Source organism: Panthera tigris, chromosome E2 (assembly GCF_018350195.1).
Source record: "Panthera tigris isolate Pti1 chromosome E2, P.tigris_Pti1_mat1.1, whole genome shotgun sequence".
NCBI lineage: Eukaryota > Metazoa > Chordata > Mammalia > Carnivora > Felidae > Panthera > Panthera tigris.
In genome coordinates, this window is record NC_056674.1 from 42,460,365 (window position 1) to 42,478,666 (window position 18,302).

The following is an 18,302-nucleotide window of genomic DNA, read 5'->3' on the forward strand; positions in this document are numbered from 1 at the left end:
ACATCACAAACTGCCATGGTTTTGCACTATGATTATAATACCTGCATTTCTAATTTTGTATGCATGTAGCCAGTAATTTGACATTTTTTTCTATGCAAGCTTACCTTGTTGGCATTATTTTAAATGAGTTGAAACTATCCACTTGTAAAGCTCTTTTCCTCCATTTTAATTTAAAAGTTTATGTCATTTAAAAACAAGTCAAGAAATTAAAATTTTTTCAGAGGGTTTTTCCCCCTAATTGGTTGTTCTAATTATTTTTGGAATTTTAGATGTGTTGGTTACACAGCTTCATTTTAGATAGACATTCTTGGTTATTTGTTTTGTTTCTGTGTTTTTATAGTCTATGGCATTTTAAAACTGCTGATGTGTTTGCATTATTTACAAGCTAAAGACCTAGTAGCATAGAGCTGTCTGCCACAGCCTTTTAACACAAAGTTTACAGTTGTTAAAGTTGCAGTATCCTTTTAAATGTTGATAATCAGCTCCTTTTTCTTTCCTCCTTAAACATAAAAAATTTTAATTGGTATTAACTCTAATCTGCCCCAGATCTGTTTTACATTCTGTTCTGTAATCATGAGTTTGTGTGGAGATACTCTCCATAGATGGTAATACTCTACTGAAATGCCTAAAGAAGTCACAGGCTGGCTTCTGTTTTATTCAGGGATTTTTTTTTAAGTCAATCAGAAAAGGGATACTGGAGCTCCTTCATGTATGTAACAGCATATTAAACTGGAGACAGTGATGAATCAGCTACCAAGGTAATATTGTATTAAAATCATGTTTAAGATAGCTGCTTTTATGTGTATTTTATAATGCATGCTTTTGTAAAAACAATGCTGGGTGATGAAAGATTAGTCTTAGAGAGAAAATGTTCATCTGTGCAGAGGATACATTTTCTTCATTAATTATTCTGGGAAAAACCTCACAGGTTATATATATGGTATTTTCCAGAAGAACTATTAATAGAACCTTTTGAGATGAATTAGTATAAGAATATTTTTAAAATAGGCTCACTATCAAATTGAATGCAACTTTTTTTTTTTTTTTTTAATACAAGACTGGAAAAAAGTGCTAAGTCATTTGGAACCTCCTTACAAATATTTTTCATGGTCACGTTCATTAAATGTTACTACATTTCTGAATTTTTGCAAAAATATATTTTATCGTAATAGAATGGCATTATTTTAAAGAGTGAAAAACTGACATGGTCAGTTCAGAAAAGGAACTGAAGTATGAATAAGGTCATCGCATTTAAAACACACACACACACACACACACACACACACACACACACGATTGATGAGGGAGGTGTGACTTTCATTGTATATAGGTCTTATGATTCATAAACATATCCTGTATCTCAGAATAAAAATATTTGTTACATATTTGAAGTCATGCATGGTAAGGAGTGTGTTTAAATTGTTATAAACAATAATGCATCATAACAGACCATGCTGATCTTGTGTAACTAAGTACTATGAATGAATTTGGTTGGTATTTGTTGTTGTGCAATTCACATGTTTACACACTCAGTGCCCTAATTTCCCCTGAGGGAATCACCTTTTAAGTGGCCCTTAAAGTGGTGTTTTAAGGTTACTTTATCACAGAGCTCCTTGGTTTTTTGACTTCTGCACTTAATTTTTTTAATAACATGATGGTGATGGTACATTTTCCTCTACTGCTTCTAGCTAAGGGCTTTCATTCCACCGGTAACTAAGATCAAATGTTATTAAATGTTCATATTGCCACCCTTCTGTAAATATTCGACTCTTCCTGTCATTTAGCACAGTGCTGTTTCCATCTGTCTTAATGCTGGCATTAAGATCATAAGCCCTTTTTCTCCAGTAGTGCAGGCTTTGAAAACTTTTATTAAGTTATTGATGCAATTTGATATTTTTTCCATGATCTATATTTAAACAAAATTACATCATTGCATCATCTTTTCTAAATTCATCTCCATTAAAACTTGCCTTAAGCTGCCAGATTGCTTTTGCCACCATTAGCCATATTGTATGTTTGTATGTTTAATTTACTTTCACAATAAACTTATGTGTAGTGAAAAAAGTTCTTGGCTCTTCATTGACATCATCCAACAATTTCTGTTCTGGTGCTCATTATGACATGAAAATTGACTTAGGTTGTTTCTGAAATGTTCTTTCATCCCTTTTTTTTTTTTTTTTTTTTTTTTAAACCTTAACAACAGTGGCATCTAGTGGTCATTTCCACTGATTTCAAACAAAGCCTTTAATAGAACTGTCACGAAGAATACAAGTGCCCAATGTATATTATGGTTTTTTAAAAATCTGGTTTGATATACCCATCCTATGAGATACAACTATGAAGTACTGACCTTGCAGGAGAGGAAGAATTTCAAAAATTACACATTCAGATTAGTACCATTATTCAAGGTAGTCATTTTAGGAATACACACTTAGTTTGATTGTGCTGGTGTTATATCAACCATACTTAGGACTTTTTTTTTTTTTTTTTTAATGTTTATTTTTGAGAGAGAGCGTGAGCCAGGGAGGGCCAGGGAGAGAGAGGGAGACACAGAATCCAAAGTGGGCTCCAAGCACCAAGCTGTCAAGCACAGAGCCCGATGTGGAGCTCATACCCACAAACTGAGATGATGATCTGAACTGAAGTCAGACACTTAACCAACTGAACCACACAGGCGCCCCAGCTTAGGACTTTTCTTGGCATTTTTTCCTACACCAGCCTTTCACTTTAGAAGCATGCCTTAAGCTTGATTCATAATGAAACAATTCATTATTCACCACCAGATTTACTGCAAATAACAAATACAAATGGTGAACTGGTACCATTAAGGAAAATTCCAAAGAATAATGAGGGTTAATTTCAAAAATTGAGCAGTAGCATCATGGTTTTAGTAAGTATATCGTCTCTAGAACTGGGTATTTGGGTATGCCAGTTTTGGGTTACTTGGGAAAATAAGTATCTTAATTGATTTATGTTTTATTTGGCAATGGGGAACATTTTCAAGTTATAAGCCCTTGTATGAATTATCCATTGCTGCATAACACATTACTCCAAATCCTAGCAGCCTAAAACAATAACCATCATCTCCGTTTCTATGGGTTAGAAATCTGAAAGAAGCAGGGGAGCCTGGGGGGCTCAGTTGGTTGAGCATCTGACTCTTGATTTTGGCTCAGGTCATGAATCTAGGGTTGTGGGATTGAGCCTCCCCACCCCCCCATGCTCAGCATAGAGCCTGTTTAGGATTTTCTGTCTTTCTATATCTCTCTCTCCCTCTGCCCTTCTTTCCCACTTGTGTACTCTCAAAAAAAAAAAATGCTGGAAGAAGCGAAGTTCAGTGGTCTGATCTCTGGTCTCTTCTGAGGTTAGAGTCAAGTTTTCAGCCCAGGCTACAGTCATCTCCAGGCTTGCCTGTGGCTGAAGGGTCCCCTTCCAAGCCCACTCATTGTCTGGCCTCAGTTTCTGAGACACCATTGGGTGAAAGCCCTTGATTTCTTGCTAGGTTTTGGAATGGAGACCTCCTTCCGTTCCTTGCCATGTGAGTGTCTCCATAGGACAGCTCACAGCTTAGCAGCTTGATTTCCATGGAGCTAGTGATTCAAGATGAAAGCCAGTCTTTAATAACCTAATCTTGGAGTGCCATATTCTATGTTAGAAGTGAGTCACTAGGTCAGGCCCACAACTCAAATGGAGGAGTATTAAGCTTCATCTCTCTTCAAAGGTGGTATAGTGAGAGTTTGTGGACATATTTTTAAACCACCACAGCCACACTGCCGTGTGTGTGTGTGTGTGTGTGTGTGTGTGTGTGTGTGTGTGTATAATTGGGTATTACAAGACAACATTGGTGTTTTGATCTCCCAAATATTTCAGTCTTGCAAGCAGATTTCAAGGCATGATTAACTCTAGATAGCAATAGTTCTCTTTCTTAGAGCACTACCACATATACATATATAGCATTCCAAAAATGTGTCTAGGCTAAAAAATTACAAATGGGGGATGGGATTGTGGATGAAAATGGTAGTTTGGCTTTTTTTTTTTTTTTAATGTTTTTAATTTAGAGTGTGTGTGAGCAGGGGAGGGGCAGAGAGAGAGGGAGACACCAAATCTGAAGCAGACTCCATGCTCTGAGCTGTCATCACAGAGCCTGACACAGGGCTTGAACTCGTAAACTGCAAGATAATGACCTGAGCCGAAGTCAGATGCTCAACAGACTGAGCTACCCAGGGGCCCCATAGTTTGGCTTTTTAAAATATAGGATACTTTTTAAACAGTTGCTGTATTAGTTAACTCTCAGAATTAATTTCAGCAACTTAGGGTCATCATTGGCCTTATTCAGGTTTCAGAAACATTAGGAAATGTGAGTAGAAAAGACAAAGAGAAATCTTTGATTAGAGAATATAATCTCTATCCACAGTGTCTCCAGTATGGTAGCTACTAGCCACGTGTGGCTATAGAACGGCTGAAACGGGGCTAGTACAACCAAGGAACTTATTTTTTAATGTTTATTTTTTTTTTATTTGACAAGTATTTATTGTAAGCCAACTATGTGCCAGGCAGTTTTCTAGAGATGAATAAAATGGACAAAGTTCCTCTTTAATGAAGTTTACATCTGCTGGAGCAGAGGAACAATTAGTAATTAGTTAAATGGTAAGGTGATAGATGGCTGTGAATAAACTAAAATAGCATCATGGTATAAATGGTGATTAGGTCATACAAAGGCAGAATTAGGGTGGGAAGAGAAGATGTGTCAGGAAGTAACATTTTTGCTGGGACCTAAATAAGGGAGCCAATCAGGGAAAGTTTTGAGGGAAGGGGGTTTTAAGTGGGAGAGCTAAGTTGATGCTTTATCTTGTAGCTGGAACTCCTACAGCTTTTTTTAATGTTTTTAATGTTTATTGAGAGAGAGGGAGTATGAGTGGGGGAGGGGCAGAGAGAATCCCAAGCACATCCCATGCTGTCAGCACAAAGCCGGATGAAGGGCTCTATCCCACAAAGTAAGATCATGACCTGAGCCAAAACCAAGAGTCACTTAACTGACTGAGTCACTCAAGTGCCCCTGGATCTGATTTTAATTTTTTATTTAAATTTAAAAACTGAGGCAATATAAAATATTTTTTCTCTTAAAACTTTGTTTTAGGGGACTATTACACTTTAGCCTTTGAAAATTTAGTGTCTGAGTTGATATGCGCTGCTAACAATACCAGATAGCAAAGATCTAGTACCAAAAAAAGTAAGATATTTCACTAATTTTTTTTTAATTTTGATTACATATAAATGATCATGCTTTTGTATGCGGGGTATATTGATATTTGATGTATTGGGCTAAAGATAGTAATTTTATCTTTTTTTAATGTGGCTACTAGGTTTTTAATTGCATATATTGGTTCACATCAATATAAAAATTGTGAGATGGACATAGATCATACAACCAAAAAAAGTCAGTTTAATATAAAAAAGGAAAATGTTGAGGCTTACTATTACTGTTTTTTAAAAAAAAATATTAAAGTATGACTACTTGCTAGGATTATTGGGGGGAAAATGAGTATCTAGTGCCTAAAACGTATCATAGTTCCCTTCGAAAACCTACAGCAAAGCTCAAAACTGACCAAAAGCGGTAACTTTTTTTTTTTAATGTTTACTTATTTTGAGAAAGAGAACTCGTGAGCACAAGTAGAGACAGGGAGAAACAGAATCTCAAGCAGGCTTCACTCTGTCACACAGAGCTGATGTGGGGCTTGAACTCACAAACCATGAGATCATGACCTGAGCTAAGATCAACAAGAGTCAGACATGTAACCGACTGAGCCATTCAGATGCCCCCAAAAGCAGTAACATTTAAGTTACACTGCAAGCACTGACTGTTAGGTGGTACATCGAACCTGGTCTAGGAGGTCAAAAAAGGTTTCCTTTAGACTTAGACCTGAAATCTCAAGAATGGAAGACATTACATTAGCAAAGAGGTGACAAAAGTATTACAGGCAGCGAGGCATGAGTATGGTAAGTTTGAGAAACTAAGAGCAGTTGAGTATTGCTGAAACATGGAAATGAAGGAGGCTGCAGCCATGAGATAAATCTGAAAGGGTCAGTTTAGGCCAGGGGGAGGATCACAAGCAGTGCTGAATGGACCTTTAAGCCATGTTAAAACACTGAGGCTGTTCCCACAGGCAAACAGGAAACCACTAAGAGGTTGTGAGCTTGAGCGAATGGACTCTTAAAAAAGCTCATTTTGGTTGATTGGAGAGAAGACTAGAAGCACGAAGTCCTATTGATCATGTAGTGACCCAGTAGAGAGTTTAGGGGTAGCTTAGTGGGCGTGGAGACATTTCAAACCTGAGAAAATGTACAGTTCTGACAATTTTCCCAGTTTTTCTTATCAGGCTGGTTGTGTTGCCCTAAAATTCCTAAAATTTCATTAGTTGTGACAGTTTCTTATTGGCTAGGCTATTGCCCAGAGAGGAGGAAACCTTTCTTCTACCTGCTTGGTTAGTAAAATAGTAAAGTAATGTGGATTTACAAGGTCCGCCTGGTCTCCTTGGGTCTGCATTTGACCATCAGGGGTTGGATGTGAGAGCTCCCCCTGCTGGCCCCCTGTCTCCATTCTAAACAAGTTTCCTTTTATTAATTTTCACATCCATTTTCTAAGCTGAGAAGGTCCCTGCTTGCCCAGCTTAAACTGTTGAAATACCACCTGTGCTCCCTCTTAGTGGTCCACCAGCAGCCAGTTCAATATATCTGAACATCCTCACCCTCAGTGATGGGAATGGCAGTTGCTGACATTCTCCCAAGTTGGCCTACTCCCCTGAGGCCCCTCATACTTCCGAGCCGTGTACCAGGCTCTGAACAATGGCCTCCTCCCAGATCACCATCCCAGAACTGTCACTCCCACCCCTGACAAAAACCTAGGTAGATCGCACTTAAGCCAAAGGTTTGGGGATAACACAATGAGCAAAGATAATCATTTGTTGTTGACTGACATTGTTCACAGAAACCTATCTGCCTATCACCCCGATAGGAAATTTCTTAGGGGCTTCCCTGCCCTTGTTCTTCCTGTAACTTGGATTTTCCAGACTAAAAATCTTTTTCATGTTGTCATCCATGTGGCTTTCTCTGCCTCTGTCTTTCCCACACCCCTCACGACCTGCCCCACCCCTCTTTGTTCACCAAAAATAAATCCCTCCAAGTATTTTTTTAATCTAAGAACAAGTCTTAGTCGGGTTGGATTTTATTTCAATTCAAACATTTTAGATTGACTAAGATTAATCCTCACCAATGCCAGAAGTTTTTTCTAGGTCTATTCCCATGCTATTCTAGGCCAGCCACCCAACTAACCTTTCCTAAACCTATCCTATCCACATATAATCCAAACTATCTACATCTTTTTTTTAAAAAAATAGTTATTTATTTTGAGAGAGAGAGCTGGGGAGGAGCAGAGAATCCCAAGCAGGCTCCATGCCATCAGCCCATACTCTGGGCCCGAACTCACAAACTGTGAGAGCATGGCCTGAGCCAAAATTAAAAGTCAGACACTTAACCGAGCCACCAAGGTGCCTCATAGCCTATCTACATCTTTAATGTTTGCCATGCATGGTAAGAAGTAAATGTCCCCCTTAACCCTGAGCCTCTCCCTGTATTAGGTATTATTGATAATTTTTGTTTATCTTTCCAGGAATGTTCTTTTCGGTATGACCAATGTTTCTTTTATTTGTTTTTACATACTAGTACAGTTTACACCTGCCTTTTTTCTCTTACAGCTCCTTCTAAATCAGCATACAGGGATATAACGTACTTCTGATTTTTAAACGCATTCTTTTATATATATGTGTGTGTATATATATATATATATATATATACACATATATATGTATATATATGTATATATTTATATCACAGTTTAGTTAGCCACTTCCCTACTGATGTACATCTCAATGACTCAGTTATATTGTTTTGGCATATGATGCTGCAATGGACATCCTTCTCCGTGTTGTTTTAATGCCAGCAGCAGTGACTTCAAGTTTTGATGGAGCCTCCCAAGTTACATTCCTACCAAGCCAGTTTGAGAATTTAGCATGTCATTCTCTACTCTGCTAAAATTCTTCCTCGAAGGGCAGTGTAATGTAAAGAACTCGGGTTCTACCGCCTAGCATCACAAGGCCATTGACTTCTCTGTGCCTCATTTTTTTCGCTTGTAAAGTGAGGTATATAATCTGACATCTCAGGGTGGTTGTGAGAATCCAGAATCTGCTTCCATGAAGATTTAGCTTTACAAGAGGTCGTGATTGCCTTGTAGTTTTTGAGTGCCCCAGGTCATGGACCAAAAGCTCAGGTTCAACAGGCTAGAGGAGCCCCTCCTCCGACCTATAGATGAGGAGAATGAAGCAAAAAGGGCACCAGAGGTTTGGTCAAGACCACACAGCATTGGCGGCAAAGCTGGCTCTGGCTAGAGTCTGAGCTGCTGCCAACGACCTCTGGATACCGGCCCCAGGAGGCTGTGTACATCTGCACTAGGTCAATGGGAGGTCTGGCCTAGCTCCTCCCTCCTCAACCCTCTACCCCACCTCCCTGCCCCTACCCAAACACTCAAGCACACTACGCACTCACTTTGAAGTCCGTGTCCTCCCTCCCCGCTGGGCCTCAGACGTTGCACCCTCAGAAGTCGCCTTTTGCGCCCAGTGAGTATCAGTAGGACATACGTGTAGACAGCAGACAGATGTCGTGTAACCACGTCACATTTGTGTGTTGCCTGGAGTGCACATCTTTGTGCAGACATGTAAAACGTGTATGGTGTGGTGTGCAGATGTGGGGGTTCACGGAGTACGGGGTCCCTCGTTATGCAAGCGCCCACCCTTCCGCGTCGTACTGTCTGGCCTCCCTCACGCCACTATGCGACTTTCACAGCATTTTGCGCCTGCGCGACTCCGCCTTGGGCTCCTTCCCCCCACCCCGCGATTGAAATCTCGCCTTAGCCCCGCCCCCGTCACGCTTTACGGCTCGGCACGCCAGTTTTGCCGCAGACGCTCCGGCTACCGCCGCTGCCCCTGCCGCCGCGGCTGCTGCCGGTGAGCCGAGCTGAGCTGAGCTGAGCTGAGGTGTAGTATTGGGTTAGTGCCGCCGGCGGTCGAGGAGCAGGTAGAGAGCCACGCCGGCGGAGCCGGCGGGTTAGTCGCTGCTTTGTCTCCTCAGTTTCGGTCCCGTCTGCGTTGCTGCAGGGAGGCCGCCTCGGCCCGGCGAACTGAACCAATGCTGGATCTGGAGGTGGTGCCGGAGCGCTCTCTGGGAAACGAGCAATGGGAATTCACGCTGGGTGAGTGTGGGGTTCTACCTCAGGACTATGCTTCTTTCTTCTCTCCAGGCCCTTCCTGCCTCTGGTCTCTGCCTCTTACTCCCCTGCGCCCGCGGCTCCTCGTCTTTTCCGTCCTCACAGCTCTTTGGGTTCCAGGCACTAACTTACCTGCTCCTACCGGCCAGACCCACCCGTCTGTCGCTCAGCCTGGCCTAGATGCCCTCGCCTCAGGCCTCAGCAGGGCTCCTCCTGGGGCAGTGGTAAGGTAGTAATAATAACAATGGTGGACACGCCCCAAACACTTACCCAAGGCCAGGCCCTTCTTCCCTGTGCGTAGTTACCTCAAGTATGCCTCCTTGGGATCTGAGGGTCCATACTTTTGTTTTTCCTATTTCTATTTTGCACCCTTAATAGCTAAGAAGTTACACTCTAAAACGCCACAGTAGTCTGTCTCCCTTTGCTTTTCTGGGCTGTGAGTTGCCTTGTCGGAAGGGGAAACCTAGGCTTAGATCCCATAATCACGTGTTAGGGATCTAGTCAAGGGAGGTGAGAAGAGTTTGTATCTTAAAGGAAATTGTGACTTGTTTCTTGTTTTTAATGTGGTCGATGTGTGATTTAATCCTAAACCCAGACCTTAGCAGAGAGAGTTGAAGGTTGAATGACATAAGAGTTCAGGGAAAGTAACGTTCAGTTTGTATAAAATGCAGTTTGGCCATTTTTGGGGGTTGGGGCCAGTTTTAACTACCCCCAACGTCGCTGCCTTTATGTGTAGAAGTATGTGCATTCAGTAAGTCCACTGTGTGTTTACACTTATCCAGCACTAGGAAAAAGGGGTGTGGACCAGGTGTTGGTGCTGTTTGTGTAGATCTGAACTTTTGTCCCACTAATTTGGGCTATTGGGCTGAGTCACCTACTCCTTTGGGCTATAGCTTATCCTTGAATCTGGAATACTCATCTATGGAGATAGCATAAATGAGGAACTGGAGGATAGATGCTGGTAGGACCCTACTGTGCTCAGTGTTTCCAAGAACTAACTGAACTACAAGCCTCTGGGTTTGAGCCAGTTTTATTGAGTGGTCGTAGCCAACTTCTCTCATAACTTAAACCACACCTGCAGAGTTATTCCCCAAATTTTAGCTGGTGTGAAACACTCTGGCCTGTTGTGAAGCACCAAGAATTTGACTGGGAGGCCAGTGATATATTTACCTCCAGATCCATTCGTCATGCTGTTGCTGTTTGTCTTCTAGTTAAGAAAGAACCTCCCTCACAGCTTCTCATACCAGTACTTCACAGGGCAGAGTGAGAACCACAACCATAGCTTCAAACTGTACTTGATGGTGTGACTAGGTTGTGGATCTCTGTGGTAGTCTCTTGGCCAAAAGTTGAGGGGTGCCTGGTTGGCTCAATGAGTAGAGCATGCAACTCTTAACCTCAGGAGTTGTGAGTTCGAGCCCCATGTTGGGGCCAGAGTTTACTCGAAGTAAAATAAAGGTATTATTTGAAACCAGGATTTCAAAAAAAAAAAAAGCTGGGTGGAAGGGCAAAGTTTCTTCTGTCAACTATTTAGATACCTTAACCCTTACTCCTAACTTTGCCAGTTCCCAGAAATCAAGGGTTAGGGTAGTTCTTTCAAATTGTCTAAATAACAACAGTGAGAAGAGAATTTCTTTCTTTTTTTTTTTTTTTAATGTTTATTTATTTATTTTGAGAGAGAGAGTGCTCAGACGAGTGGGGGAAGGGGCAGAGAGAGAAGAGAGGGAGAATTCCAAGCAGGCTCTGTGCTGTCAGCACAGAGCCCAGCACTGGGCTCGATGTCGTGAATTGTGAGATCATGACCTGAGCTGAAATCAAGAGTCAGACACTTAACTGACTGAGCCACCACCCAGGTACCCCCAAAACAGCATTTCTGTACGGTGGGCCCAGAATTGAACTTTGAGGGAAACCTCATAGAGGCAGCTTGGCCTTGATGATTCTTTTGTGGATCTTAAAAATCCACATTTTTAAATCATGTCTGCCTGAGAGATGATGATCATTTTTAACTTCCTGAAGCTTAAAAAAAAAAAAGATTTTTCTCTCTCTCAGTCTTCTTCCCAGCCCTCAACACATCTAAGCTGCTGTTGTGGCTGATAGGTAGGGATAGGTCTAAGGTGGATCTATGCTTTAGAATTACATTCCTAGAGAACCAGGCAGTGCTTAACTAAAGTTACCACAGCCCTGTAAGGTAATCTTCATTTCCCAGATGAGGAGCAGACTCAGAAAGGTAGAGATGATGAAAAGTAGGTAGCTGAACAGGGATTCCCTGCTTCCCACCACTCTGCCCTTCTAAGGATGGACTCAGCTTTGTCTCTAGGTTTCTTTTTGGAATCTCTGCAAATGCAGATGCATCAAGCCCTTGCCATCATCTGCCTGGCATCACAGTGGGGATCTGCATCCAGCTTCTTGGCTGCCTTCCTGGCCTTTGTGTAATGTTGGGAGATTAGGGAAATGCCAACAACATAGGGAAAGGCAAACCTAGGCAAAGAGGACTCTCTGGTAATGCCACTGATGGCTTGACTAATGGTGAAGTAAAGGCAGTGCAAACTTGAAATGTTTTCAGTGAGACTTGGAGAATGTATTGGTGTAGAAGCATATCTCTGAATTGTTCTAGAGAGACTGAAGGCTTACTCTGTTGAAGGCAACATATGTACCCCTGCGGACTCTGCTTACTAACATCAAAAGTTGAATAAGAAATGCTCCTGTGCCCTGAAGAAGTTAGTCTCATGTGGGTTAAGGGATAAAGAAATAGTTCATTTTATTAAAATGAGGGAGAGGTCATGTAGGGTGGTTTGGAAGGGGAGAAGGGACTTGACCTGATGGGATTCAGGGAGGGCTTCCTATCAAACTACAGAAGTCAATATCATTCCTGGAGCCAGTGAGCACCAGGAAAGCCCTATCAGAAATCTGCCATGGGGCACCTGGGTGGCTCAGTCGGTTAAGTGGCTGACTTTGGCTCAGGTCATGCTTTCATGGTTTGTTTTTTATTTTTGTTTTTGTTTTTTATTTTTTTTAATGCTTATTTATTTTTGAAGGAGAGAGAGATAGAGCATGAGCAGGGGAGAGGGAGAGAAAGAGGGAGACACAGAATCCGAAGCAGGCTCTAGGCTCTGAGCTGTAAGCACAGAGCCTGATGTGGGACTTGAGCTCACTAGCCATGAGAACATGACCCAACCGACTGAACCACCCAGGTGCCCCATGATCTCATCATTTTTGAGTTCAAGCCCCATATCGGGCTCTGCACTGGCAGTACAGAGCCTGCCTGGGATTCTCTCTCTTTCCCTCTCTCTCTGCCCCTCTCCCACTTGCACGCACACGCTCTCTCTCTCTCTCTCTGTCTTTCAGTAAACAAACAAACAAACAAACTTAAAAGTAGGAAATTCTAGGGGCGCCTGGGTGGCTCAACCGACTGAGTGTCCGACTTTGGCTCGGGTCATGATCTCACAGTTGGTGAGTTCAAGCCCCACGTCGGGCTCTGTGCGGACAGCTCAGAGCCTGGAGCCTCCTTTGGATTCTGTGTCTCCCTCTCTGTCTGCTTCTCCCCCACTTGCACTCTGTATCTCTCTCTCTCTCTCTCTCTCTCTCTCTCTCTCACTCTCTCTCTCAAAAATAAAGATTAAAAAAAATTTTTTTTTTTTTAAATAGGAAATTCTACCGCCAGATTTCTCTTCTACGGTGTCTCCATAAACATAAATCTTACAGTCAAATTCAAAACAAAACACTGGGAAAGATGGTGTGTGTAGGGAACTATAAGCAGTTTGGTATTATAATGAGAGTGTGATGTACTGGTGGAAGAAGAAAATGGGTTCTCCAAATTCCCAATTCTTTCTCGTGATAGCTGCCTGGGACACTGTCAAGGAGCTTTTGGGTCCATTGGAAAAGAGGGTATCTATTAGTGAAATGTGTTGCAGACACAGGTTTAGGAAGAAAGTTAGAGGCTAGATTTGGGGAGGTGGAGAAGGAGAAGGAATCTAGAGGTTTCTGGCTTGAGTGGTTGGGTAGATATTAGAGGTATGGAGACCCAGAATACAGAGGAGAACTCAGATTGAAAAGAAGGTGAAAAAGTCTCTTTTAATCTGTTAACTTTTTATTTGCCTTTTTTTTTTTTTTTAATGTTTATTTTTGAGAGAGAGAGAGCACACAAGCAGGGAAGGGGCAGAGAGAGAGGGAGACACTGAATCTGAAGCAGGCTTCAGGCTCTGAGCTGTCACCACAGAGCCCGATGCAGCCTCAGACTCAGGAACTGCAAGATCATGACCAGAGCCGAAGTCAAATGCTTAACCAACTGAGCCACCCAGGTGGCCCTATTTGCCTGTAGATGTCTATGTACATATATAGATATATAGATATATATATAGAAAGCAGAATAAGATATGAATCAGAAACTAGGTGGTTGGTTGGATGAGTGTATGAAGGATGGGCAGAAGGAAACATTGCCCATCATAGAGATCTGGGGGAAGTTAGAGGAACAGCAAGAAAGAATGGTGTTAGTAGAGACAAGATGAGGGTGCTCAGAGTGAGACAGTGGTCACCAGGGTCTATGGTACAGGACCTACATGTCCTATAATAGCTTTTTTTCACTTAGAGTTCAGCAGATATGTAGGACCACCTACTGTTGTGCCAGGCATGGTGATTGGGTGCTAGGTGTATGACAGTGAGTAAAACAGGCAGTGTTTCTATCCTCAAGGTATAGGGGAGACTAACAGAAATAAACAGGGGGCATCTGGGTGGCTCAGTTGGTTGAGCATCTAACTTCTGCTCAGGTCATGATCTGGTTTGTGTGTTCAAGCCCCACGTTGTGCTCTGTGCTGACGGTGCGGACCCTAGAGCCTGCTTTGAGTTCTATGTCTCCCTCTCTTTCTGCCCCTCCCCTGCTCACACTCTGTCTCTCTCTCTGTCTCAAAATTAAATAAACATTAAAAATTAAAAAAAAATAAATAGGATGGGAGGCTTCATTAGATAAGGCAGTTGGGGAAGTGAGATGTGAGTCAAGACCTGAAGAATGAGAAGGAACCAACCATGGAAAGGACATTCCAGCAGAATCTGAGCTAGCACAGAGGCCTAAGTTAGCAAAGAGCTTAACAAATGTGCTGGGAACAAAGGGAGGCATGATGAGCAGTGGAAAGAAAGATGGAGGTAGATAAGATCGAGAATATTCAGGGACTTTAGGTGGTGACATGCTGTTTGGGTTTTATAACCCCGTAGTGGGAAATCATTGAAGGGTTGTAAGCAGACAAATGATGAGATCTGTAATACATAGGATGTATACAGTTTAGAAAGCTGACATACACTCCATACCCTTTTTTGGGTCTAGGTAACTCTGTTCCGACTGGACAGTGCTCTAGTGTCTTTGTCATACATATGTTTGGTTCCCTTTAGAGGCCTTTTGTAGCCTTCCTTTATCAGCAGCTGTGTGACAACTGGTCATTGTAGCTGCTTTGTCTCCTCCAGATGGGGTTTCTCCCCAGATGACTCAAGACCTGAGGATCTGAAGATTCCAAGGCCAGGGATTTGATGTAGTTAGGTGGAGAAGAATCCTCTTGAGAAACTGATTTGTGCCATGTAGGTGAGAGAAACCATGTGGCCTTCTGTTTCTCAGCACATAACCAAGCTTATCTGTCTTCTCCACATGATGTTTGCCCATTCCTTCTGGGAGAGTATAGATGCTTCTCCATTTCAGGAATGGCAAAGCTGAGTGATGCATCCAACTTGTTCATATTCTCAACAAACATTTATTAAGCTTCTACTATGTATCAAGCCCTATGTTACCAAAGGCTGGAAAGAGCCTGTGTTAAGGTGTGGTGTCCTCCAACTTTCTTCAAATTATAGAATGGACCATCAAATGAAGGCAAGTTTAGATCATTGTTTAAATGTAGATAGACCATGCATTTTTATAACCTTCTTTTTCTTTGTATGCAAGCTCTTTTCTGCACATCTGTCCGAAGATCAGAGGTAAACTGATCTTGAATGTGAGCCACTGTGTGCTTCCCTGAGGTCATATGGTGGTCCCTCTTTCTCCCTTTCTTTTATTACCTACTCCATAATCCTTCAGCTTTGCTGAATAAATATTTATTCAACAGCCACTGTGTGGTCAGCCCTGTACTGGGTACTGGGGATCCAGAGAGTGGTGAATAGCACAATACTGTCCTTGGATTCAGAAAGCTGTGAGTCTTTGGATTTTGTCTGAGACTTTGTTTTGGATTGTCTCTCTTTGAGTTTCTTCTTGTTTGAAATATAATGGACTCTGAAAACATACTTTTTGGTATTCCCTGGGAGTCCTGGGATCTTAGAGATATTGTTGGCATTTGGATTTCTTAAACTGGGTGCATATATAAATTTGTTTACAATGGGCCATGAGTTCAACAATCAGGTATTAAGATTTAGAGGATTTGTGGGTTGATAAGTAAGGATCCAGTGAAATCTTTAGTAAAACGAATTGATTCTGGTAGATGTGATGTTTTAAGTTTATTTATTTATTTTGAGAGAGAGAGAAAGTGAGCAGGTGAGGGGCAGAGAAGAGAGGGAGAGAATCCTAAGCAGGAGCCTGCAGAGCTGGAAGCAGCCTCAGTCTCATGAACCTTGGGATCATGACCTGAGCCAAAACCCAAGAGTTAGACAGTTAACCAACTGAGCCACCCAGGTGCTCCTCTAAGGGCTCATTTAAAAAGTTAAATAAAAGTAAATTGGGGCACCTGGGTGGCTCAGTCGCTTAGGTGTCTGACTTCAGCTCAGGTCATGATCTCGCAGTCCATGAGTTGGAGCCCTGCGTTGGGCTGTGTGCGGACAGCTCAGAGCCTGGAGTCTGCTTTGGATTATGTGTCTCCCTCTCTCTGGTCCTCCCCCATTCTCCCAAACTCCCCCCCTCCCTGCCTCCCTCCATCTTTCTCTCTCGCTCTCTCTCTCTCTCTCTCTCTCTCAAAAATAAACATTAAAAAATTAATTATTTTAGAAATAAAAAGTTAAAAATCACACATCCAGGGGCACCTGGATGATTCAGTCGGTAAAGCGCCTGACTCTTGGTTTTAGCTCAGGTCATGATCTCACAGTTTGTGAGATTGAGCCCTGCATTGGATTCTGTGCTGACAGTGCAGAACCTGCTTAGAATTCTCGCTCTCTTCTCAATAAACAAAAAAAAAATTTTTTAATGAGCTCTTACAAGTCATGTGCTCCTGCAGAGTCTCATTTGAGAGATGAGGAGACATGCCAGAAAGAAAGAGAGGAAGGAACCTGCCCTAGGTTATATGTAATTCACGGAAGAGTGAGAACCAGAACCTTGGTCTCCATATCCAGAGTCATGCAGTCAGTGCTTTTCTCACTGTTTTTTGGTTCATGCTGACTTTGCCTTCTCTGAGTCCCTTTTCTGCTTGGGATCAGCATAGTAGTTCCCATTTCCAGAAATCTTTTTTGTGTATTCACTCCCTTCCCTTATACAACCCAACTGTTCCCTTAGTACTTGCTGCTGACTTTATTCTAGCTTTTGCTGCTTACTGAACTTTTATTTACTCATATGTTTGTAGACCTTAATGGCCCCTGTTCCCACCCCAGGTTTTACTGCAGGGTCTAATGTCTAGTACAAAGATAGATGTCAGTAAATGGATAGCCCAGGTAACCACACAGTTGTTCTTGCTTTATTTCAGGAATGCCTCTGGCTCAAGCAGTAGCCATTCTTCAGAAGCACTGTCGCATCATCAAAAATGTCCAGGTTCTCTACAGTGAACAGGTGAGTGGTAGCTGATTTGTTTACTGAAATAGCATTCCTAATCGTTGAGTCACTCCAGAGGTTGATGCTCTGGGAGAGGCAGACTGGCAGGAATTGCTGGGTCAGTGTGTTTGAATGGGAGAATCTCCAGCACTGGTCAGTTACCAAGTACATTTTGACTCTGAAACTTTTGGTCTTGATAATGTAGTGCTGTCAGGTTTGGAAAGGCAATAATAACTGAACTTGTTTTTTGATGTGTTTGACTTAGCTGATCCTTAGGGACATTTCAGTGGGAGGTCACCTCAGGGACTATCTTGTCTTCTAGAGTGCTTGCCTCTTCTACTTTTGTGTTTAAAATGGTCTTTTCTGCTTTGTTGATTGCTTTCATTTGTGTTCAGAGTTGTTGCAGTGCAGAGCACTCCAGACTTGAAAAGAAACAGGTGTAGCTCATTCCTTTGGTGAGAATGAACTGATACATAAGATCATATATCAAAATATTGGCTCCAAATTAATGGACATATTTTACTCTTTTTTTTTTTTTTTTATCTGACTTATGGTGGTCTCTATTAAATGTTGGTCAGTTGTGCCAGGAATTAACACCTATAATATAATGTTGCATGTGCTTACAAAGAACTTTTCTGTTTCCAGAAAGAGTGTATACGTTAGCACTAGAGAACTTTCTGAACATCAGGATTTTTTGTATTTGGTTTTATAAGCAGAGTTGGGGACTGTTTTATTATGGGCTTTTAGAAATAAGATGCTTCTTGTCTCTTTAAAAATGCAATCTCCCTTCTGAACTCTGAAATCTATGATTCTTTTGTGACACAGACCATGTGTTGCTGTGTGTAGCAACTTTTATGGTGTCCTATGTGTCACAAACCTCAGGGAATAGTTTTGAGCCTATCTAGGCTACAGGATGTTCTCACTGTCTTTTCTGATACCTTATAAGTACCATTTTGATTATTTTAGTTCCATTTGTCCCATTTAGTTTCAAATCCTAAAGCAAATGACTGTTTATTTTCGACATGAAAAATGTTGTGGATTAGAGGAAGGTGAGATTTCTGTGAGTCTTTCCAGTTTGCCTAGTCAAAGTTGAGCCTCTTATCTATGTCCAGACATTACTTTCTTCAGTGCAATACCCCTCTGCCAGCCTACTGAAAGAGTTCCCATGTGAAGAGTCCTCATGAGACAGGGAATGCATAATCTCCAAGCAAGTTCTTGGATATTTTTGTGGTACCTAACACGGAACAAAGGACTTCTAGGAGTAGGACAAAGGTGCCTTGAGCCACAGTG

At 41.9% G+C, this 18,302-nt stretch overlaps 1 protein-coding gene across 3 annotated transcripts in view; it reads left to right on the forward strand.

Moving 5' to 3' along the window:
• The first annotated feature begins 9,027 nt into the window (after positions 1–9,027).
• Positions 9,028–18,302, forward strand: part of PHAF1 (phagosome assembly factor 1) — a 30,633-nt gene continuing 21,358 nt past the window's right edge. The window contains exons 1-3 of one of the 3 annotated variants that reach the window (XM_042968806.1): positions 9,032–9,083; positions 9,178–9,298; positions 16,948–17,030. In XM_042968806.1, the coding sequence (XP_042824740.1) occupies positions 9,235–9,298; positions 16,948–17,030 (147 nt within the window). In that variant the 5' untranslated portion in view covers positions 9,032–9,083; positions 9,178–9,234. Of the gene's footprint in view, positions 9,299–16,947; positions 17,031–18,302 lie in introns of all 3 variants that reach the window. The other 2 variants (XM_042968807.1, XM_042968808.1) reach the window with 2 other exon arrangements.